General features: G+C 32.3%; 2 protein-coding genes and 2 long non-coding RNA genes across 13 annotated transcripts; all 4 read right to left on the bottom strand.

Annotated features, from left to right (window-relative positions):
• Positions 1 to 6,092: 6,092 nt before the first annotated feature.
• Positions 6,093 to 7,301, bottom strand: LOC111699133 (uncharacterized). Of its 4 annotated transcripts, none has more exons than XR_002764686.1 (3): positions 6,926 to 7,301; positions 6,646 to 6,663; positions 6,093 to 6,285 (listed from the first exon to the last, which is right to left on the bottom strand). It is a non-coding gene; the product is annotated as an uncharacterized LOC111699133 (long non-coding RNA). The 4 variants fall into 4 exon arrangements; XR_002764689.1 differs by having other exon boundaries at positions 6,931 to 7,301; XR_002764687.1 differs by lacking the exon at positions 6,646 to 6,663.
• A 2,459-nt stretch (positions 7,302 to 9,760) lies between these two features.
• On the bottom strand, positions 9,761 to 14,020 carry LOC111699129 (endoplasmic reticulum junction formation protein lunapark). The gene is made up of 6 exons (XM_023469708.1): positions 13,957 to 14,020; positions 13,647 to 13,762; positions 13,151 to 13,353; positions 11,784 to 11,857; positions 10,636 to 10,700; positions 9,761 to 9,937 (listed from the first exon to the last, which is right to left on the bottom strand). The coding sequence occupies exons 1-6, from the start codon at positions 14,018 to 14,020 to the stop codon at positions 9,761 to 9,763; spliced, it is 699 nt and encodes a 232-aa protein (XP_023325476.1).
• A 1,906-nt stretch (positions 14,021 to 15,926) lies between these two features.
• Positions 15,927 to 16,240, bottom strand: LOC111699121 (uncharacterized). The gene is made up of 2 exons (XR_002764684.1): positions 16,169 to 16,240; positions 15,927 to 16,053 (listed from the first exon to the last, which is right to left on the bottom strand). It is a non-coding gene; the product is annotated as an uncharacterized LOC111699121 (long non-coding RNA).
• A 1,218-nt stretch (positions 16,241 to 17,458) lies between these two features.
• On the bottom strand, positions 17,459 to 23,890 carry LOC111699120 (uncharacterized). Of its 7 annotated transcripts, XM_023469694.1 has the most exons (10): positions 23,708 to 23,890; positions 22,865 to 22,970; positions 22,505 to 22,619; positions 22,099 to 22,200; positions 20,857 to 20,904; positions 20,553 to 20,611; positions 20,081 to 20,246; positions 19,699 to 19,786; positions 18,246 to 19,290; positions 17,459 to 17,520 (listed from the first exon to the last, which is right to left on the bottom strand). In XM_023469694.1, the coding sequence occupies exons 1-7, from the start codon at positions 23,865 to 23,867 to the stop codon at positions 20,225 to 20,227; spliced, it is 612 nt and encodes a 203-aa protein (XP_023325462.1). In that variant the 5' UTR covers positions 23,868 to 23,890; the 3' UTR covers positions 17,459 to 17,520; positions 18,246 to 19,290; positions 19,699 to 19,786; positions 20,081 to 20,224. The 7 variants fall into 7 exon arrangements, with proteins under 7 accessions (XP_023325462.1, XP_023325460.1, XP_023325461.1 ...); XM_023469692.1 differs by having other exon boundaries at positions 19,699 to 20,246; XM_023469693.1 differs by having other exon boundaries at positions 18,246 to 19,269; positions 19,699 to 20,246.
• Positions 23,891 to 24,116: the final 226 nt, after the last annotated feature.

Here is a 24,116-nt window from a genome sequence, read left to right as displayed (position 1 = left end):
TAGTAAGCAGCTGTTGACGTTAACGCCCAAAACACTATTTTTTTTGTATATTTACACTCTAAGTACAAAACTGGAAAATATCATTTAAATTTTGGAGTAAAGGAATCAATAAAATTTTCAGATTACATTATTTTTTGTGAGATAAGTTTAATTTGGATTCTTTTTATAGTTAAACTTATAAGAAGACATTGAAAGAATTTATATCATGTCGTCTTGACTTTGAATATTAAGCTGCTATGTATTTTCCCCAAGCTATCCAAGTTGTCTGCTCGGTATCTTGTTTTCCCATAATTCTGTTTTACACCATTTTGCGCAGCAAATTCCTTAATAAAATGTTTATTGAGACTCACTGCGGTTTGAAGTTTTTTTCTGCCATGTTATATACAAATAGTTTAAGAAATAGTTTAGGGGACATTTAATGAGATTTTTTTTTATGATACGGAAAAATGCACAAAAGCTCCTGGGATTTAGCAGGCACAAGAAAGGCAGACTACATTTTAGAAACACAAGGAATGGTATTAAGGAAATTAGGTTATCAAATAAATGCAAATAATTATTTCAAAGATAAACCTTCAAGTGGACATCTCTCATGTTAAATTGTTAACACAAATTTTCGAAATACAAGGAAGACAATTTTACCGACTCAAATGCCGTCACCTATTCTCAAGACGTGTGTATCCATTTCCGCTATGAAGCGCCCACATGTCACCCTCGCCCCTCTACACATCCCATTCCCAGCCCTCAGTCAGGTTAGGAGAGTTGAGCTAGTAACAGCTCCGACACAGGGAGCCTCTTGACTCCTTTATGATGATGACGCAGATACTCAGCTAGCAGCAGACGTGCTTACCCAAAGGGTTCCCAGTTTATATTGCGTTCCAGAGACAACATAATCGCTCAATGGGATCATGATTAAACCGCGATCTCTGCCTACTAGGTTGGATAAGCCCTGTTGTTCCAGTTCCTGTTGATCTGCTCCACCAACATGAAGCTCTACATCACTCCCATGAAGTACCCACAAATATTCATCATTAATTCCTTTGTTAATTTCTAAATCAACCAATTTTAACTCCGCCTTATAAGCAAATATTTCAAAACCTTCGTTTTTTAAATAAATGTTAGAAATGTCCATTTTAGATCTCTTTAGTTTAATATAGTGACTTTTAAAGTCAACATAAATGTGTCACCTCTTGTTGCTAATTTAAAGAAGAGGAATTCAATTCCAGATCAAATTGAAAAACTTCTCACCAAATAAACTAAATAAATTTTGTATTAGGTTTTCAATAGAACAAAAAGTACATAGACATAAACTTTATAAATTTCACATAGCTCCCGATTTAGATGCACTTTATTAATAGTACAAACATTTTACAATGTTACATTGTTCACTGTGTTTAGTTGTGTATAAAGAGTTAAACTGAAACATTTAATTTGAAAAAAATTTTAATTTAACTTTGTCTTGAGACCAAACTTTACATTAAATCTGAATGTAAATAAATATAATAACTCTGCAGTCCCAGCTAAAATAGGGAAAAGATTAAAATACATTTCATTCAGTGATAGGAAAAAATATCAATACAATTAAGACGACTTTCGATTTCAATTTTGATCGATATTAAGCTGTTATTTTTAAAATTCGGTGATGGTAATACCCAACCTCTGTAGAGTAAAAAAGTAGATGTTAGTTCCACATTTTATTGAATATATATTTCGGTCTGAGTTGACCCTCGTCAGTTTCTAACGATATAATAGCCATTAAAATCGATAATAAAAAATGTTTAAAAAACCACAAGAAAATAAACAGAGAAAAAAGTTTAGTTTAAAAAAATGTACTATCAAATGGACAAAAGGAAAACGAACTCAGATCATTAGATGGAAAAAGATAATTTGCAAATATTCACTTTTTAAAGAATGTTTTCAGAGGAGCACGATCATTTGCTATCAACTCATTTGCTATTAAACTCATTTGCTATCAACTCACTTGCTATTAAACTCATTTGCTATCTGTTTCACTTGCTATCTGTTTCACTTGCTCTCAGCCTCACTTGCACTCAGGCGTCACTTGCTCTCGCCACACTTGCTATCAGGTCAATTTGCTATCAGGCCTCACTTGCTATTAAAACGTTTGCTCTCCAGTCTCAACTGCTATCAATGTTCATCTGCTATCCAAAACTAGTTACTATCCAAATACTTTGCTATCAAAATAGTAGTTTCTAAATAAGTTGCTATTAAAACCAGTTCTTAGTTTATATTACGAAACCAGTTTATATATGGTTGTTCAAATAATATTAATTTATAAAATTAAATTTCTGGTACATGTAGGTGGCCTGTGTATTGTTGATCTTGTCTTTATAATGAAAATAAAAGTAGTTATTGCCGTCTTTTAAAAGGTTGGTACCTTTCCTGATGGCAACAAAACGAGCCGACTCCATGCCCACGCAAAGTTTGCCAGAGACTGAAGAATTCCAAATTTTGACAAATTTTAGAAAAAAAACTGGTTAAAGTAATGATTGAGAGTAAGTCGAAAATTTGATAGCAAATGATGATTGATAGAAAAATTGTTGATTGCAACTGAGGATTGATAGCAAATTGGCCCGATAGCAAGTGAGGCTTGATAGCAAGTGTGTCGATCAGTTGAGGCCGTATAGCAAATGAGGCTTGATAGCAAATGAATGTGATAGCAACTGAGTTGATAGCAAATGAGTTTGATAGCAAGTGAGTTGATAGCAAGTGAGTTGATAGCAAGTGAGTTGATAGCAAATGAGTTTGATAGCAACTGAGTTGATAGCAAGTGATTTGATAGCAAGCGAGGGGATAACAAATGAGTTGATAGCAAATGAGTTTGATAGCAAGTGAGTTGAAAGCAAGCGAGGGAATAGCAAGTGAGTTGATAGCAAGTGAGGGGATAGCAAGTGAGTTGATAGCAAGTGAGTTGATAGCAAATGATCGTGCTCCTTTTAAGACAATTATTATTCCTTGAGATTGTTTCTGTCATGAAGATTAAAAACAAACTGTTTATATTTATGTGTTTAAAGTGGTCGATCTAATTAATGAACTTTTACATAAATCAAGGGCGGGCGGCTTGTGTAAGGAGGGGTATTTAAACCTTTTAAAGAATTGGACATAAACAATACTCTTCTTAAAAAATTACTGAATTACAGGTTACAATTAAAGTTTAGTTATTAAAATCTCCTATGAATTTAGATTCTCGTACTTCAAGTAAACTTCTTCCAAGGTCCCAAACCTTCTCTAGCAGTTTATTTTATGGCTATAAAGATGTGTCTATAATGTCTCCGCAAGATGAACAGTGCAGACGGACAAGTTTACTTTGTTTGTATACTTCTTGTTTTACTATAAAGTACAATTGTATGCAGTCAAAACATAAACAAACAAATAGTAAACATAGCAGACGAAAATCAGTAGATCACTTTACTAAACCAAAGAATTATATAAAAAGACGATATCGAAATCTTCTCTCAATTCCCATGTATACTGGGACACCCTGTATGCTAAACACATGTGCTTGGGATAAATGAAAGTCATTAACCAAGTGATTAAATAAATAATCTCATAGTTAAAGTTTTTACAAAACTTTACTGCAAAATATGAATATATGAAATATTTTAGAGAAAAAATCACGTAATTTCAGAATTTTAATTGAAACATAAAGATTTCTCCATCCTCAATGTCCGGGAGGGGGGGGAGCAACTCCAACAAAATGAATCTTGTATTTATTTCTAGAAATTTTCTTCTACCATGATGTTTAGAATAAATGCCGCAAATTAGTTCAAACATAAAAGACGACCTTCAAGTCGTCTTACTACTGTCATGTTTCTTGGGCAACCCTGTACCTTACTTTGTTCATTTTAAACTGAAGAGCAAAGAAAGGTTGATATTGGAGGTAGTTAATCACATTTTTGTTTAACTTTTTAACGTTAACCTACTCAACTTAGAATCTCAAAACCAAGCAAAGCGTATTCCCGTGGTTCTCCCGAGTTCCCCATCAGGACAAGCAGAGATTACAACTTTATATATATTTTGTATATCGAGCATAGATATATTATTCATTATCAATTGTATTTTAATTTTTACAATAAGTTTTGCTAAAATTTTCTGAGGTGTACTTCTAGAAGTCTTAGCTCTAAAATTTTTATTTTTAAAGTTTATTTATCTTTGTCGGTGATGTTTTTGCCGGCAATCAGATTGTTGTTGTAATGTAAGGAGTTTAGATTTGCTTCGTTATCACAGCATAGGAATATATAGAATATTGAACAGAAAAGAGGACATTTTGGGGGGCTTGGTTATCCCAAAGATGTATTTATTAGACGATGCAAAATCTAAACAGAACCCTTAAATACAGGGTGTCCCACGAAACATGACAATAGGAAGACGACTTGAAAGTCGTCTTTGGTATTTGAATTTATTTGTGACATTTAGTCTTCTATCTTCTTTAACATGTATGATTCTTGAAACAATTATCACATAATTCTCCTAGCCCTGGCATTTCCAAAAAGTGCTCTGCGTTTTTTGTGCTTTCAATATTACCGGAGATATAAAGAGTTTGGTTCAGATTTCAATTTTGTTAAATAAAAGCAAAATTGTCGAAATCTGAACGAAATTCTTCATATCTCGGGCAATATTGAAAGCACAAAAAAGGCAGACCACATTTTGGAAATGGCAGGACAAGGGAAATTTTGTGATTATTATCTCTAGAAATTTACTTCTAAAATTAGATTGACAAATAAACGCAGCAAATTATATCAAAAATCAAGACGACAGTCAAGTCGTCCTGCATACTGTCATGTTTCGTGGGACACCCTGTATGTTCAAGTACGCATATATTAATGAGTTTATGAACTTCAATTGGGTTAAGAGAAAAATTAATATTTTAAGGTTTATGACATGTCCGGGCGGGAGAAGACCATTAAAACCCGAAAGATGGTCAAAAATATAGAAAATATAAACGTTTTATGAACTTTAATTGGGTTAAGAGAAAAATTAATATACATTAAATACTTCATTTCTCATTTATTTTAAACCCACTTAAAGAGTCTAAAACAGACTCCAATGGATCAAGTTTGAGACTATTCTGAAAGTTTTCTTGCTGTGACGAACGAAGCTGATTTACTTCGTGAGATAATACATTACATTACAACAAAAATCTTATTGACATCAACTGATTTGAAAAATAATCCGGTATAGATATAACTTTCCGTCCTGAAAACTGGATCCTGATACAGGTTATAAACTTCTAGATGCAATTTTTTTCCTTCTTGATTTTAATGTTAAACTTGAAAAACCATTCAGAGATTTGGAAGTTTCTCATTATTTAATATTTATGTTATGAGAGCAACATGGTTTTGATTGATATTTTACCTCTTGGTCTTGGATCCGCATATTTTTGTGGATCCGGATCTAGGAAGCCCAACTGTTGAGGATCCTAAGCACTGCCTGAAATCCAAACTAATGTTCTGAATTTTAAGCATTTACCCTCTTGGGAGGGAAACATCTGACCACAGCCTAGATTTATCCTGTATATTAGAGTTTTCGAGCGAAATGGAGAAATCGTTGGCGAATTCTTTTTCTCGTTTTAATCTGTTTCGCGAAAAATGCGAAATTAGGCGGAAAAAAAGGCGAAAATTTGTCGGAAAAATATGATAATTAGCGAAAAAAAGAAGTTTGCAATGGAAAAAAATCTGCATTAAATATGTCAGAAAATAGTTGGTAAAACTGGAAGCAGGAGGCAATGGCATGGATTTAGTAAGACTAAATGGCTGGCTGTATTTAGGTTATCCAACTTCTAATGCTGAGCTCTCAGAGTCAGAGGAGTCAGAGTAGAGATTTTCAAAAGTTTTTTTGCGCAATTAATTGTTGCAGAGCAGCTACAACATTGATAGTTTTAGCGAAATTTAGTATAGTTTTCGCTTCCTTTCGTTAAATTCATTTTCTCGAACAAGTTTGCAACATTCAAAAGAAATTTTTTGTATTTTTTCTTCACGACAATTTTCGTTCGCCATGGAAACCATTTTGTATACATTCTTGTTAGTGCCAGCTACCCGTTTAAACAGTAATTCACACTAAAAATGCTCATCAAGAATTTTACGAAAATACAATTTATTTTTTCATAAATTATATTATATTAATACAATCACACGTTAGTAGGATTAAGGCACTTTAAAGCGTTGTTGGTTCCGGAATACCAAAACGGGTCGACAAACCCACAAAATGGTCGAGCTTTAAAAATAGAATATTTCTTAGAAATGTAGATTTCTTATTTTTCAGTTTCACCTAGTGGAGATAGTACATAACAAAATGATGTAGATACATTTATCCACCACATACACAGATAGAACAAAATCCAAGGGATGTCTCAAAAATAACTTAAAGTGTCAAGAAAAATATTGAAAATAAAAATTTAAACTCTGGCATTAACTCAGGTTTTTCAGAGATACAAATAATATTTTTTCGGACTTATATTATGGGGTTTTTTAACATCTTGAATTGGTTTTATATGGTCATGCATACTGCTTAATTCTCTCAAAGTTTAGATTCAGTGGGGNGTGCAACCAGGCGCTATTTAACGTGACACCGGGCTGAATTTAATTCACTCATGTCCTATCTGTGTATTTATTATTATGTTTTATTTACCTTTTTTACAGTAAAACTCTTAATAACGAATACATCGAAAGAATTCACCAGATGTCGTATTCTTCACTTTCTGATAATGGAATGTTGCAGATATTTAGTTTTTTATTAAATGATTATTTGGAACTATTTAAAACTGTTCACGGATATTCATGACTATTTATTTAATTTCGCAAGTACTGAAATTTACGAAATATAGTTAATAACTAACTATAGTTATTGAAAAATTGTCAAGACGACATTTGATAAATTCTTCCGATGTATTCGTTATTAAGGGTTTCACTGTACTATAAAAAATAAACTCAATTAAGTACAAACGTGCTAGACTAGTTAAACAATTGGTTGAGGAAAATTATTTGTTTTTCAGCGCATGCCTAATCTTTACTTGTTTGATTTATCAGCCATTAGCGATCATCAAATATTAAAAAAAAACAAAGAAGCACTATTCAAATCTTACATTTAGCAGAATGGCTGTCATGAAGTTCATGACACATAAACTTTAAGAGATTACCGCCGAACAATTCTCAAGCAGTTCTACTTTTCCATATTTCCATATTTGTTAATTTTTTCTTTCTTTTTCTCATTTTTTTCAACCAATTTTCAATTATAAAACTAATTCATTTTGTTTACTCTTTAGATGGCCGCTGCAAAACTACAAATCCTTGTCCACATCCATGTTTTCATTTCCGGGCTCTGAATCACCAACATCAACGTCCTGAAAAACAAAAATAGTTTTTTCTTGCGATCAACTTATATCCGCTATACTCCACTTCTGTCCTACGCAAAATCCGCTATACTACACATCCGATTTTCTAGCACGTGCTTTTACAGCTGCTATATGAACTTGTGGCCGCAGCACCCGGCCCCTATCCTGTCATAGCCGCAGCGCTCGGCCCCCTATTGCCGTAGGTCGGAAAATTAGTAGGTCAGAAGTTAAGTAGGGGGATAATGCGTATAGACGACGTAACATTAACCCTCAGTTAGAATAATAAAAAAGTTGCAATAACGTTCGCTACGAGTGTAGAATTATTAAATTAAAACCCAATAAGAAGTTAACATATGGTACAGTTTAACCCAGAACTTCGAAGACATCAAAAGAATTTATAAAATATCGTTTTCTTACCCTACTGATAATGGAATCCTGAAGATAATTAGTTTTTTAATTGTGTCATTATATGGAGCTCTTTAAAACTGTTCCCGAATATGTTATATTAATTTATTTTTCCCATTTCTGAGATTTAGGTATAAAAGTATAAAACCTATTGAAAAATTATTATCAAAACGACATTTTTAAAATTATTTGGATAAATCTGAAGTTCTGGGTTCAACTGTTTGATAAACTATTGTGTTCAGCGTGTTCAACGTCGAGAAGTTCTCCAGCTCGTTCTACAGACAAACCCTAGCTTCACTCTACTAATCCTACAAATCTCTACAAATACAACGAATCTACAATTTATACTCTTAATGTCCAAAATTTGTTATATAATCTGAGAGTTTAATGTAAAAACATTTAAAAGGTCCATTTTACATCAGGCTAGCAATTTTGTTGTTGTATGCAATTAACATAACCTTGAACTGATTTATTGTGTTTTCAGTTCACGGTTGAGTCCTGTTTAATCTGCACACCTGAGATATATGTAAGATTTCAATCAGTGCAAATTGAGGTGAGCCGAAGAGACTCCTATATGTAAAACATGCACAGTCCTCGCACAATTCCCAATTTAGTATATTTACTGTGAGTTTAATGTGTAGATGGGGGTGAGACGTCCGGAACAGTTTGATTTTATATAAATCTTGTACTTGCAAGGTTATTGTGTACACAAGTTTCCAAACAAAGACCAGGACTATCTCTCTATCTCTCTAATCCTTATTTTTTTAACAAATCAATGAAAAAACTAATATTTATTTCTGTACCAAAAAAAAACTACTGAATGTTAAAAAAACTAAAAACAAAATAAATATTAATTGTTTTAGTAGATGGTTAAAGTCTAAATCCTGTAAAACCATGATTTAAAAATCTAAATGCAAAAAAATTCTCTTATGAAAATTATCTCACTAATTACACCAATTAGAGTTGAGTAAGTTAATTAGTTTAAAAATGAGAGAAATTAGTTTTTATGAAGAGTAAAATATTGTCAGAAATGAAACTATCAGACTGTAAAAAATATGTACGATTTACATGCACGGGCTTACTTGAGTACATGCGTATTTCCAACCATGTACATTGTATGTACACAACCGGACAATTCAAAACATTTCTGACAGAACCTTAACACCATTGAATAATAAAAGAAGCATTTAATTTCTTAATTTGATTTTATCTATTTATATATTTTACATCCCGAAAATTTACAGGCACAGAATTTCTTCTGGAAACTTGGGGCTTATATATAAAACCATCGTGCAACCAGGCGCTATTTAACGTGACACCGGGCTGAATTTAATTCAGGCTAACTTCCTCTGGGACACAAATGTCATTTGACTGTACAAGTCTTATTCTTTAACTTTATAAATTAAAATTAGGGATTTCTGCAACTTGCACTTAGTTTATAACAATTTATGTTAAAACTTGACGTTTAAATCCACAATGAACAACTCATTTATCCATAATCAAATATATAAAATATATGAAAAAAATTATTTTTATTTTAGATCTTTTCCCCAAGTCAATTTCTGTAGGACTGACGAGGATATAAAAATATATTGATTTTTTTTTTTGCCAATTAGGACAATTTACATATTTATAATCGTTCAAGGCTAATCATAAAGATATGCCAGTTTCAGAAAACATAATTCTTGTTTCTACGCCGGTTACTCTGCTTCATATTAACATTTTATGGCTTTTATGTAACGGCAAGTAAGGATTATGCTGTACAGTATACAGGTACAATTAATATCTTGACAGATGCGCAACTGGGGGGAGGGGGGGGGGGTAGCCCCAACGTGAAAGAAACATGGGGCCAAGGACCTTTTCAAATCAAAAATAGGAGTCAATGATGCAAAATGTTATGATTTTAACCTAGTATAATTAAATATTTATAGAATTCTATCATTTTTTTGTTGACTGCGCGACCCCAATTGCACTTATCTAGACCATGTACACTTGGCATTACTCATCCTAAATAAAACTAGATTCTCTCACCTGGTTTATAAGCTCTATATGCTCGCTACTACTCGCGGCATTGTTCTCTGCTGTTGGTGGAATCCTATCCTCGCTAGACTCTGCAGGTTCATCGTCTTCTGGCTTATCAGCGGTAGGTTCAAGACTTTTCGGTTCAATTGCTTTGGTCTCCTGCTGAAACACAACACTTCATACATTCGTCGACATATATATCAATACAGTGAAGCAACTTTAAATTTCAATTTTAAATTCTATAAAGATTTATAACAGGTTTGATAAACATAAAAACAAAGAGAAGCTGTCAATCACCAGATTTTTTTGATTGGAAAATTCTTGGAAAAATCTTGTCGGAAATCAAAACAAAAGAAAAGGACTTGAGTCTTTGTCACAATCTCAAATTTTCTAATCCTTTTATCTTAGCAACTTGATGGTGCAAATCTTTGATATTTCAAACTTAGATTATTTGATCTACCTAAATCCTTAGCTTGAAATATCTAAGGTCTACGGCATTGGGTTGCAATTTAAGTTCGGGGCAAAGGCTCAAATCCTTTGTCATCATTGTTTTGATATTTATGTAAAATCTGAGGCCGAATTCAAAGAATTTGAGCCGCAACTTAAATTTAAGCCGCGGCTCAAATATGGATGGTTCCACTTAAAATTGTAATACATTTTTCAAGGATTTAAGCTGGCGCTCAATTGAAACCAGTTTTTTGGGGATTTAAGACGCGGCTTAAATACATTTAATTCGTACACTGGTCTCGTCAGTTCTACCCTAACCAAGAAATTTAGCAATGAAAATGTCTGATAATATGTGCAAAAATATTAAATATTAAATATATAATCGGAAAAATATTTCCTGCCAAAGTAATTACCTCAGATTCTCCCAGACTGGACCGCCGAGAATTGACTGCCGAATTTTTCTCTGATTTGGACGATTCTAAAACATTGTACTTTAGAGGATAATCCAAGGTTAAATCGGGTTCTCAAACAAATAAGAAAGAAAAGTTTCCGGAAATCAATTTTTTTTCTTTCGAAATTTGAAGTTAATTTACTACGACTACATAGTACATGAGGAAGGGGGGAAGGCAACCTCCTCCGCACAGCTTTCGAACTTCATATTACCTATTTGCGGCAGTGCGCGTCCCCATGGGGCTTCCAAACCTCTCCAAAACACTCTTCCGGAAATGATCTTCCGTTTAAAATCGGCTATTTAAATGAATTAAAACGAAATTTTTAAATTTTAACTCTCTGATGGCGTCAGAAATTACTAAAATTATATTTTCCTCTGATAAAGCAAAAGATTGATGTGCAAGAAAATACAGAAAATAGCATTTATTTATATATTTTTTTCTCAACAAATCTTGGAATGGCTCGGGCTTTTTATGAATAGCTTTTACTGAAAAGTAGACAAATAAAAAATATTCTTCATAAAATGTAGATTCTAAAATACATCGCGGATTGTAAATTTTCTTTCTAATTATTGAGATATTTATTGAAAACAAAACTCTGTTATAACCTAATGATTTTAAAACTATTTGGGGCTTTTTCTTTACAAGCACTATAGATTTGAAATACATATAGATCGAAAAATCTACATTCTCTTTAGTTTTAGCGTTGCAAAAATTGCATTGTAAAGTTATAACGAAGATGCTTAAACCAATCATAGCCCAGACTCAGAAAACTAACCAATCACAGACGTAAATAAGAGGGGGGGGGGGGAGAAGAAACACGATATCAAACAAAATCTAAAACGTTTTGGCTTTTCCAGTCCGAACTTTGGTTGTAAATAAGAAATAAATATATTATGAAAATGTTATAGATACTATAGATAGACTACCGTGCTTAAATAATCGAGTTGGTTTCGTTTAAAGTAGAAATTGACGATTATAAATGGAAGATAATTCCCGGAAGACTGTTTGGGGGAGGTTCGGAAGCCCTATTGGGACGCGCACAGGCACAAATGTGTTAAGAGGTTTGGAAGCTGTGTATGGGAGGTTGCACTCCCTCCCTCAGTACATACCATCTGATGAATCAATATCTTGAGGTTTAAATGTTGATGGATCTGGTAGTTTAGGGGCTACAGGTCGCTGCTTCCTAAAATAAGATTTTTTACCTTTTATTCAACATTTTTAGTGCGAAAGTTATCAATATATGGTATGATATTCCATATAAAATCAAAAGTGCTGGAAACCTGAACATTTTCAAAAACAAGCTCGATAATTGGCTGAATTCCTGAACGGCCAATGAAGTCGGAAAAGAGATGTTTTAAATTATCACACCCGTGATATATAAACATAATCAAAACAATTAAACCAATTAAATCAAAATTATTCCAATCGGTTTAAACTTTTTCCTCCCACACCCATCCTTAAAAATACTTTTCCTCCAAAGTTTATACACGTTTGAGCAAAACTTGGTAAATAGATTTTTTTCTTGCTAAATTGGCTTTTTTAAAGAGAAAATTATGATATCTGTAGAAAAAAATTTAAAGGAAATTTTTTTTTGTTCTGGGGTGTACACTGTACATTCTTAAATATTTTTGTTTCCCCTGTTTGGTAACACTCGGTTGCATCACGAAGGTGTGTGTGTACTGTGTAAAACAAAAAAACCAAAATTAAATTTTTGTTCCTTTTTTTGATTATTTTTAATCAAGCTTCGAAAAGAAAATTCAAACTTAATTGAATTCTCCTCCCTTATTCTGTGTTTTTCCCCCGAGATACCGCATTTTTTCTTTATCTTTTCATTCTCTTTTTCACGTTTACTCTTCTCTTTAAAATTGATTTCTCTTCCCTGTTCGGTCAAATTTTAATTTCTGGCCCCCTACCGGGCAAGATTATGCACCCCTATTTTTCTGGGAGGGGGTTAGTTGATTTTTGCTTGGAAAAATATGTATACCTAGCTGGGTTCCAATAGTGGCAGTAGCAACATCTATAGGAAACATATTCAAACTCTTCACGTAGCGCCATTCCGTTGTGGGACTGACATTGACGACAGATCAAAGCATATCTTAACAGATTAGCAAAATATAAAAACTAGGACTCGAGGAGTTTATCCGAAGGGGAAAATTTTGTACTTAAAGGAACAGTAATGGTGTGGAGTGCAGAGATAATAATCTCAAGTTAAAATAAAAAGAGTGGCATGTCCGATTCACAACGGTGCTTTTTAAACATTTTTCTGATAAAAAATTTGGGAAAAATTGCCGTTTATCCATTTTAAGCGTTGAATTCTGTAAAATCCTTTTCACTTTTATAGAGAACACACAAAATTAGAAAGAACCTTATTTTCTTTATCTTTTTGCATAAATATGGATGTCACTTAAAATTACGTCTACAGTTCCTTTAAAGGGAAAAAGTAAGAAGTTAAGAAATTACTGAATAAAGAACTGACCTATTAGCAGGACCATCCCCGACCAGATACTCAACAAATTTATCCAAATATCCTCGCTCCCTCGGGAGCACAGGGCGGGGCAGGGGCGGACCACGTCCTGGAAACTGGCCCCGCCCTCCCGGAGGCGGAGGAGGGGCGGAATTTCCGCCTAGTCCAAATGCTGGCATAACAGCGATTGTCTGGTTCAGGTTTTCGGGAGGAGGCTAAAAAATTATTTTAAAATCACAAAGAGCCGACATTTTTGGCAAACTGAAGGGATGGATTCCGGAGAAACAAATCAGGAAAAAGAATAATTTGAAAAAGAAAATTTTCACACAGACAGACACAGGAACGGAAAATGTCTTTGTGGTTGACAAATATTTGAACACTGATTCGCTTGAATAGTGATAAAGCTAGCCAATCTGAAATGGTCGTTCCGGAATAGTCCTATAACATATAAAAAAAGAGAACGAGAATAGATTTTTTTCTGTCTTAACGTTATATATACTCCACCCACCTGTTGTTTAGGTGCAGCAGATAGAGAAGAGTTTAGGTTTGGGGTTAGTGGGCGTTTCCTTAATTCCATCCCAGGGTTAAGTGGGCGCGGAACAGATATTTGACGAGAACCAGGACCTGCAACAAAGTAAATATAAAGATGAAGGACAAAAAAGTTGAATTTATCAACTTTCATTTTTTATCTTTTTCCTAGTTTCTTATCAAATTTATTAAACTTTTTAACCCAAAAGTTAAAATTCTACGAAAAAGTCTTTAGTGATTTTAATAAAATAATTGTGCTTAAAAATATTTAATCTCTTATCCTTTGCTACTGAGTTTAGAAGGATCAAATCTCTCAAGGATCTGTGTAGCAACCTTGAAGGTTTCCTTCTCCATTACCTCGTCCAGGATCTTAGCTTTCTCATCCTAGACAGGATTAGATATGTAGCTTTCTCATCCTAGACAGGATTAGATATTTAGCTATCTCATCCTAGACAGGGTTAGATATTTAGCTTTCTCATCCTAGACATGGTTAAATATTTAGCTTTCTCATCCTAGACAGGGTTCAATATTTAGCTTTCTCATCCTAAATAGGATTAGATATTTAGCTTTCTCATCCTAAACAGGATTAGATATTTAGCTTTCTCATCCTAGACATGGTTAAATATTTAGCTTTCTCATCCTAAATAGGATTAGATATTTAGCTTTCTCATCCTAAACAGGATTAGATATTTAGCTTTCTCATCCTAAACATGGTTAAATATTTAGCTTTCTCATCCAAGACAGGGTTAAATATTTAGCTTTCTCATCCTAGACATGGTTAAATATATAGCTTTCTCATTCTAGACAGGGTTAAATCTATAGCTTTCTCATCCTAGACAGACTTAAATAGATAGCTTTCTTAACCAAGACAGGGTTAAATATATAGCTTTCTCATCCTAAACAGGGTTTAATATATAGCTTTCTCAACTTAGACAGGATTAAATATATAGCTTTCTTATCATAGACAGGGTTAAATCTATAGCTTTCACATCTTAGACAGGGTTAAATATTTATACTAAATAATTTTGTGAACAGTTGGGGTTTACTTAAAACTGACTTATATTTGTCTTATTAAGATATGAAGTAAAAGACTATTTAAAATAATAATGAAGTTTCTATTTTTAATGTGATTACAATAGATCACATACCTTGAGTTTAATAAGCTTTGCATCATCTTTATTTATTTTCCTGTGATACCACCAGGACAGTATTTTCCTAAAATAAATTTCTTAATCCCTCTAATATCATCTCTGAATGACAAAACGTTTAATCGTTAACGATGCATGTCCATTGTCCACAAGATATTCCTAAAAACAGTGCTTAGGATCGGATCCGTTGGATCCGCAAGATTTTGGCTTCCTTGATCCGGATCCAAGGGGTAAAATATCAACCAAAAACTGCAAAACAACCTTTTTACTCATAAAACCCAACTCTGAACTTTAAAATTAAAAGAGATTATAAAAATTTCCTCATTTCTGAATGGTTCATCAAGTTTTAGAATAAAAATAAGCGAAAAAAATAATTTAAAAAATTTTTAAAATAACTTTTTGTTAAAAAAATTCAGTAAATCTTAAAGAAATGACCTGGATCCGGATCCATTTTTTTCCAGTGCGGATCCAGGAACCGGATCCCGATCCGCATTAAAATTAAATGGATCCTAAGCACTGCCTAAAAACGTCAACACTCAACTTGAAAAACTATCTTGGACATGCCTCGTTACTATTAATATTATTTAATTTAAATTACTTTAACTAGTTAGTTTAAGATACTTTTCTTAAAATTTTGATTTAATGCATAAAATTCCAAAGCTCTGATGTTAAAAAATCGAAAAATGAAAAAGCTAGAAGTATATGAATTGTAATTTTTTTTATACTGAGGATGGGGTTAAAATATACTTCCCCCCAAATGTTCAAGGTGATTTTCCCCAACCAGAGGAGGTCATAACTTTTGAGTAGAGTATTGTTTATCTTAAAAGCTTGATCTCAATATCCAATGGGGGCCCTTTTCAATTTGAGGATAAATTCACAACATAAAAGTGTTGATTTCAGGTTTTAAAGCTTGTCAATTACTTTCGGTGAAAAAACAATGTTTTGATTTTATCAAAGGTAAAAGTTTTCATAAATACCTTTGGCACAATAAAGAGAAAAAATATTAAAAAAGGTAAAATGAAACTATTTTTTACACAAACAAGCACAATCTTTAATCCTTTTAAAAACAAAATTTTCCGGTTTTAAGAAAAAAATTGGAGGAAATTACTATACCTAAACACAAAGAGCAGACAAGGTATTATTACCACTAGAGGAACTAGCAGTATGTACTCGTCTGTACGCTGTGCAGTACGGTACAAATAATAAATAAGCCCTAGAGCCCCAAGCCAGAAAACAACTCTGAAAATACAAGAAGTAATTTTGAATTATGGACAAGTGACCAAAATACAATTTAGCATTTAAAAAACATTTTTTTATTTCAAAAGTAAAACTTAATATTTTCAATTTATCTCACCCATATGTAAGAATATATTTGATGAGAGTATTCTGTGATGCCACATTCTTATTCTTACAAGCCGTTATTCTTCAATACAGATTATTTAGTCTTTAAACGGTTTATAAATAACGGTTAACGGTGAACCATCAATCCGTAGAAATTTTCAAATGTTTTTGATCTGGTGAAAGAAATGAAAATTAAACTATTGTTTTTTTCTTCACCATTTTTATTTTTCTTCTCCAAGAACTATTTATTTTTACATAAAAAGTCATATTTTTTCCCCTTTTCAGCGAATAAAACTTTTTAAAAAAAATGTGGCGCTCCGTGAAAACGTCATAATAAATGAAAAAATTTATTTTTAAAAAAGAAATTATCCTGTGGACTGTAATTTCAATAAGAATGCCAATTTAAAAAAAAGTTCCAAAATTGTGAAATTGATGTTTGTTTGCGGTTAAATAATCTGCCATTAGAATTTGTTAGCGAAAAGGGGGGGGCCATATTCTATCAAGAGTTAAAATAATCTGCCTGTTTATCTCCTTCTCAATTCCATCCAAGATATCTAGAGTACTCTTCTTCTTCTAAAATAATATAATTTGAATCGTTTCTGTTGTCCTCCATTTGTTAAGAATGTCTCCGTGTATGTTTGTAAAATCCAAATGCAAATACAGCATAAATTAATGGGACTGAATACATTATTTTAGGTGGCACTCCAGTCAAAGAGTGGAATGCCTGATTCACACAGTTCCCTGTAAGTCTTTATATGAATAAAAAAAAGATGTTAGGTACTTTCCCAAAGGATTTTTCCCAAATGTGAAATTTCCAAAGCGGCGCCCATCCTAGCCGAAGCGCTCGCCTCCCCCCCTGCAGCCTGCGGCGCCTCAGAGGGCCTAACCTAACCTTTGGGAAGTTGCAGCTTGAGAAATTGCACACTTGGGAAGTTGCAACTTGGGAAATTGTCATTTAGGAAGTCGCCCTTGGGAAATGCCTTTAGGGGAGTACCTAAAACCTGAAAAAAGGGGGGGGGGGGAAATCGTCGTTTTTTCAATTCAAAATTAAAAGGGATGAATTCTGTAAATTACGTTTTTTGTCACTTTTCCATAGAGCGAAAACACAATTAAAGATCGATTGAAAAACAAGCAAATTTTTATCATTTATGTTTAGAAAAAAGTTTAAGGGTATAGTTGAACATCAGACATGTCATTTTTTAATTGGAAGATCACTGATAATTAGTTAATGAAAGCCCCTGTTTTTACCAAAAGGTATAAAAAATTACAATTTAAAATGCTCAAATCTTTTAAAACTCCTTACCCTAAACTTGGAAAGTATATAACCCATCGTGAAGTCGTGTTCGTTGTATTCGTACCACAAATCTGAAAATATTAAATGAAAACAAAAATATCGACCATCAATATGACTGACGTCATTTGTCATACTTGTCAGTTGTAAGATATTCAAGATTTTTCGCAATTTTTTTAGGGAAAAGGAAAAAGTTTAATGAGAAAGTTCTCGAAAAAGTTCATAAATTCTTGTAAATTAACGTCCCGTTTCATAAAGTTTTAACCATCATTATTAAAACCTGCTAAGCCGGAAAGCAATTCAGTATGTTACGGCACGCAATCAAAATTAAAATTTCAGATTTATTTGTTTTCCAAAAAAAGTATACATCATTTGAGCATTACTTAATTATTTTTCTTATTGACGATTTTAACAAAATTTACAAACCTGATAAATTGCAATCTCAATTTTTTCTTGATTGAGAGTTTGAAGGTTAAAACTTTTAAACGAACGCTAATATACAATGCTTAAAGAAGATTTAGTGACACTTTAAATTTGAAGCCATTCAGTGATGATAATCCCTAAAAACCAGCAGACACAATTTTACGACATCTTAAATAACTTTAATTGAGGAATTAAGCAATAGTCCTCAAATTTAAAAGGGGTCACATTGGATATTGAGATTAAGCTTTCAATATCAACGATACTTTACATAGAAGTTCCGATCTCTGTGAAAAAATACAGTTTGTGTTGTATAGCTATCCAGTCCAGTTATTAACTAACTAAATCCTTCATATTCATTATTCAATATCCAGCTTACCGTGGAGGGGAAACCTTAAAAATCCTCGAGGTCTAATAATCCAAACATTTTTATCTGAAATCCGCAAAATAGAATATAAAAATCCACGCCACTGAACAGACACGAATAAGATTTGAAAAATGGCACAATTTCAAGGCGTTTCATGAAGCATTACAATTTTTTACATTCTTGTTGAAGCTATATTGCTATTTTTAGGTTAAAAGATAGGGTATAAAATTACAAAAAATTACAAAATTATAATTTACAAATCAGAGGTAGTTAAATTACAGATTTCCAAGTTAAAATTTAATTTCTTTTTATAAAATCTACACTTAAAGATTTAACAGGTGCAAATTAAATTGTGCAATCGTGTAGAATTTCGAGTCTTAACTTTCAATTTTTTAAATTTTCCCATTTTGATTTTGAAAGAACTATTCTGTAATTTAACCAAGTATGGATGGTTTAAATGATATTAACATAATAAATGTACAAATGAAAAAAAACGTAAAAAGTAAATTAGCCTATATTTGGAAGCACCCTGTTATAATGGATAAAGATGGATAATGAAATATTTATATTTGATAATGTGGTAATATTGGGTAAATAAGATTAATAAATGTTGATATCTATATGTTAAACTTGTCTTATCAAATTTTTAAAAGATATGAAAATTAATTTTAGGGTTTACATAAATTCCAAAAACCGAATTTAACAGATTAAGATAAACGTTATATCTGAGGAAAACGAAAAATACATTTACCCACATATTGTGAATAATTTATTTATAATTAATTTAAAGGAATCGATCCATTTAATATATCGGAACAAAATATTTAAAAATATTAATTTAACTAAACAAATCAAATTGTACAGAGAATACTAGAGCGCTCTGTTTGTTTTTGTACCATAATATTTTAATATAAATCCAACAAACATTGTGCTTCAAAATATCTGTACAACATGTTGGAAACAATCGACTATATTCACTATTTCAAGATATTGTATATCTTTAATGAACAATTATGAGTTATGATTTATCTATTTTCTATCAACGACATTATTTGTACTTGGTAGATTACAATTACAATGGATTGAAATCTTTTTGATTTTAATCCATAAGGTTGCATTTTGAGCTAGTTATTAAAATGCATTAAACAGCGGTGATCAAATAATAGGAAAGAAATTAAGAGAAATGTTAACAAATGAAAAAACACCATTGTATTGAATTGTAATTTGTTCCCTTGGGTTTCTTAATAGGGTGAAAGTTTAAAGGCATACTAAGAAATCACGGACCAACACTACGATACGATAAGTATAAAAGTATAAAAGTATAAAAGTAGAGTAGTATAAAACTATGAAACATCCCAATTATAAATCAGATACGTAAATTGTCCAATACCATACATAGATAGAAAAGGTTCATGCATATAGAAATCAGCGTTGGACCGATAAAAAGCTCAAAAATGTACATTACCACAGTACAAAATTTTAAAAATATAAATATCAAAAATATTATTGATATAATTCCGACATGATTGATTTATGTCACTCTTCGCTCCAGTCTATGTTATTATGTACACCGTACAGTGTACAAAATTAAGTTCACAGTGTACACAGAATCTAAGCAGATTTGTTTGCAAATAGAACTCTGGCGTCTTCTACACAACTAAGAATGTTAAGAAGTTAATTCCCGAATTCCAAAATGATAAGGTTTTCACCCGTGTGACGTCAGAGCTGACAGGTAAACGACTAAAACCCAACTTGAAAAAGGATATTATTGTTTGTGCTCGTGTTATGTTAGTATGAAATCAAACATTAAACTTGAAATAATGTACACAGTTCACTTGGCTTTTTACACTGTACAGTGCACTACATATACAACAGAACTATTAACTTTCTGAAGTACACTGTATTTAGCTCATGTTCACTGGCGGAACTGGTGAAAACATTGTAATTTGTTTATCAAACACTAAAGTGTGTTTTGGCTTCAGTTTGCATGGTTAGAGAATACGAACTGGTAGGCTGAAAACCAGAGAAATACGTCCGTTTCTTAAAACCCCTTCCTTACCAATTCCAACTCCCCCCCCCCCACCCCCATTAGTCAAATTCTAATTTTTAACGTCCTCCATTTTCTACATCAAAATTAGATCTTATCATCTTTGTATTAAACCACATTTTTAAAATTCTATTTTTTAGTTTCCTTCTTTCCCAAAGTTTCTCCATTAATAAGAGTGCTGAGCGATTCATGGTTTCTACCATTTTCAACTCCGTGGTCCCCTAAAACGCGCTAAAAACCCCATAGTGTTGAACGTATTAATCGGTTAGAACTCTGTTTCGTGAAGACCGTGCTTGACAGGAACAGCACGCTCTATTTGATCCTCACCAGGCTGAAAATAGATAATATTTAATCAATCAATGATTAATTGATGAATGATTTATTGGTTAATTATGAAAATTACAATATGGACTGAGTAAGCTAGATTTAAGAGTGAAAAGTGCTAAAAACGAACAAGAGCCAAAAACTATTTAAAGTATAAAACTGAAAAAATGTACAACTGAACATCTAAAAGTGGATGAAAGAATAAATTAATAAGTGTATGAATGGCAATTGAATGAATAGATGAATAAATACCTGAATTAGATGAGATTTATCCACAGCAGAGCCATTCAGACTGTAATTCTAAAATATCAAAATATAAACTAAAAACGAAAAAAAGATAGATAAACTTAAACACATAAATCCTTTATTCATTTTAAATCTAAGTAAAATAAAGATTTTAGGATGAAAGGATAACAGGATCAAAAAACAAATTGAAGGATAGGATTACAACAAGAGTTAATGTATCTGTATACATGATAAGTGCTTAGGATCCATTTTATTTTGAAGATAATTAAGATCCAGGTTAGGCACCCGGCCTGTAATAAAATGTTTCTTGTCCACATTTCTGAATGATTAAATTATTGTGTGTAATAAGGACTCTTCGAAAAATTCTTCTTCTCAGAATTTCTTTTGGAAAATTTGGCAGCTCAAGCCTTCCTTCTACTGTTCATCCTTGAAATCATATCTGGATTGTTTGGCGGATTGACCCATTCGATATCAGAGCAAAACTTTGACCTCTAGAAGTAGAGTTCCAAGAATTGTAATGTGTAAAGCCATAAACATTTCGCTTATTATTATCCTAAAACTTGATAAACCATTTAGAGATTAGGAATTTTATGAACAATCTCTAATTTTCAACATTTGAGATGTGTTTTGAGGGGCAAAAGTATTTGTATAAACATATTTTGGTTGATAATTTCCCCCATTTTTTTTACGGATCTAGATCCGGATCCAGGAAGTTTAATTGTTGCGGATCCAACGTATCTGGATCCGTAAGCACTGATTCTACGTCCATAACCAATCAATATTTTATCTGTGGTTTAATCGCTAACAGTGGTGAAAGAAGGAATAAATGGAACAGGGTTTGACACAAGGGATGCGAATTTAAAGTAGACAATTGGACGGAATGTATTCAGTCTTTTTGTTTTCAATTCCCAGCTCCCTGGAGCTTGTACACGTGTTTACACCTTTTTAAATAAACCACTGAAAACTATAATCAATGCAATTCAATTTTTAGATTATATTATTGTGTTTCAGGTCGTCGTACAGTAAAGATGACTTTTTATTTCAATTTTGATTTCTAACAGCAGAAGCACTTAATCATTTAAACAAATAAAAGTTTGCAATTAACAGCTTCTCAATATTTACTTGAAAACTTGTAATTCTAAAATGCTTGCTAGGAAGCAAAGCATTATTAATAAAAAATTGTCTTCACTGTACTGATATAATCAGCGAACACATTTTATGGATAATGCTATACACAAGAGAACATACCGGATATATATTAGATTTCTCCGACCCGTTCAGAAGGTAGTTTGGAGATTTTATTAATCTCTCCTGCTTCTGCAATTCTCTTTCTCTCTCACGTAGCTCCTCCTAATAGATAGATAGATAGATAGATAGATAGATTGATTAATAGATACAGACAGACAGACATAGATATATGGAAAGATATATAGGATAGATAGATAGTGATGAGATAACGAGATACAGATGGATATATAGATACAAATAGAAAGGTATGATTATTATTTACTGTAAGCTAGTTAAGTCATTAGTTAAATTGTACGATTTTTATTAATGTTAAGGAATTATTTGCTCAAGCAATGAAAATGAGGCAACACCTTTCTTTTAAATGTCGTCTTTTCTTAGTGATAGTTATGTCTTTGCTAAGGCTCACCTTTTCGTCTGGTAAACAGTGTGATTTGAACCAGGATATACCGATCACACCGATCATTATACCCATCACGGTGGTACCAACTCCAAACAGTGCAAATTCAGTTGGCGTGTAACATCTAAATAGGTAGACAAATGTTCATCATTTCATCCATCAAAAGTAAATTTGAAAACTTCCCTGGACATCTTAGGTTCCAATTAACATTCTGAATGAAGAAGGGATTTTAGATAACAGTTGTACGAGAATTGCTTTGACACAAAAATAAGTCGCTCAACATACTTTCTTCAAGCCACTGAATGTACGGCTACGCCCAGGTTCAAAGTCAAAACGGAAGAGGAAAAATAAAAAATAATAAAAAATTACTTGTTGGATACACAGAAGAGGCTTCCACCATCCCTGGGCAAATTCCTGGGTCTCTCAGTTGTTATTCCACTAATCACAATCTGACGTTTCAGCTCCTCTCTTTCCTCTACATACAACAATCATAATCAACCAATCAACTAATATCACCTAATCAATCAATAAATATCACCTAATAAATCGAAATCAAATCAATTGATGTAACACATTTACACAATCAATCAATTTCACTTTATTAATATTAATATCTAAAATTTTAATGATGATCTAAACCTCATAGAGATAATAAACTAGGTTTTAGTTTCACGTTTTATTAAAAATATATTTTAGTCTGGATTGACCCTCGTCAGTTCTAATATATAGTTCGATATAATAACGATCAAAATAAAAAATAAAAAATAAAAAACCACCAAAAAAAAATAAAAAAAATAAAAAATAAGGGCAGCCAGATTAACAAAGTCATATCACGATATGTAAAATAATTCCCTTTTTAAAGATTGTTTTAGGACAACTTTTGTTCCTTGAACTCAATCAATCAATTAAAATTAAATCAATGGACATCACCTAATCAAAATCAATCAAAATCCATCAAAATCAATAAATATCAATCGATTTCAATCGATATCAATATCACCCAATCAACCAATTTCTCAATCACAATAAATATAAATAAATTAATCAACAGAAATGATATCCGTGTTTTATTTTCTCTCGAAGGTTTTATTTCCTGAATTGGGNCTTTTTGGGTTAAAAGAATTAAAAACTTATTTTAGATGTATAATTTTTCATTTTTCCCTCGAATCATCAAAAATCATTTCCTCCACACCCCTGATGCATTGAACTTACCGATCAGGTTTTGGATGATATTGGTTCTTTCGTTAGTTTCCGTCTGCAACTTCTCAATATCCTTCTGCATCTGCCTAATCTCGTGGAGGGCAATCTCGATGTCCTTGCACTCGAAGGGTTCGGCGGTCAGAGCTCGGTTCATTAGATCATTGGTTTGCATCTAATTAAATGTTTATAAATACAATGTCCCAAAAATACTTTAGGATATTAGGGTAAAAGGTTAAATTGCAAGATTTAGCATATTTATTTCTTGCTGCCCCCTCACTCATGATATCAGAAATAAGAATAGAATAATAGGGGTTGTTCATCCATTGCATCCTGCTGTGATAACAAATATTGTTAACAGGAAAGTAAGACCGGGCCAGGGTATTCTGTTTATAACCGTTAGTTTATTAAAACCCAGCTAAAT

The sequence above is a fragment of the Eurytemora carolleeae genome, unplaced genomic scaffold (genome assembly GCF_000591075.1).
Source record: "Eurytemora carolleeae unplaced genomic scaffold, Eaff_2.0 scaffold348, whole genome shotgun sequence".
Taxonomy (NCBI): Eukaryota; Metazoa; Arthropoda; class Copepoda; order Calanoida; family Temoridae; genus Eurytemora; species Eurytemora carolleeae.
This window is presented reverse-complemented; position numbering and strand designations above follow the sequence as displayed.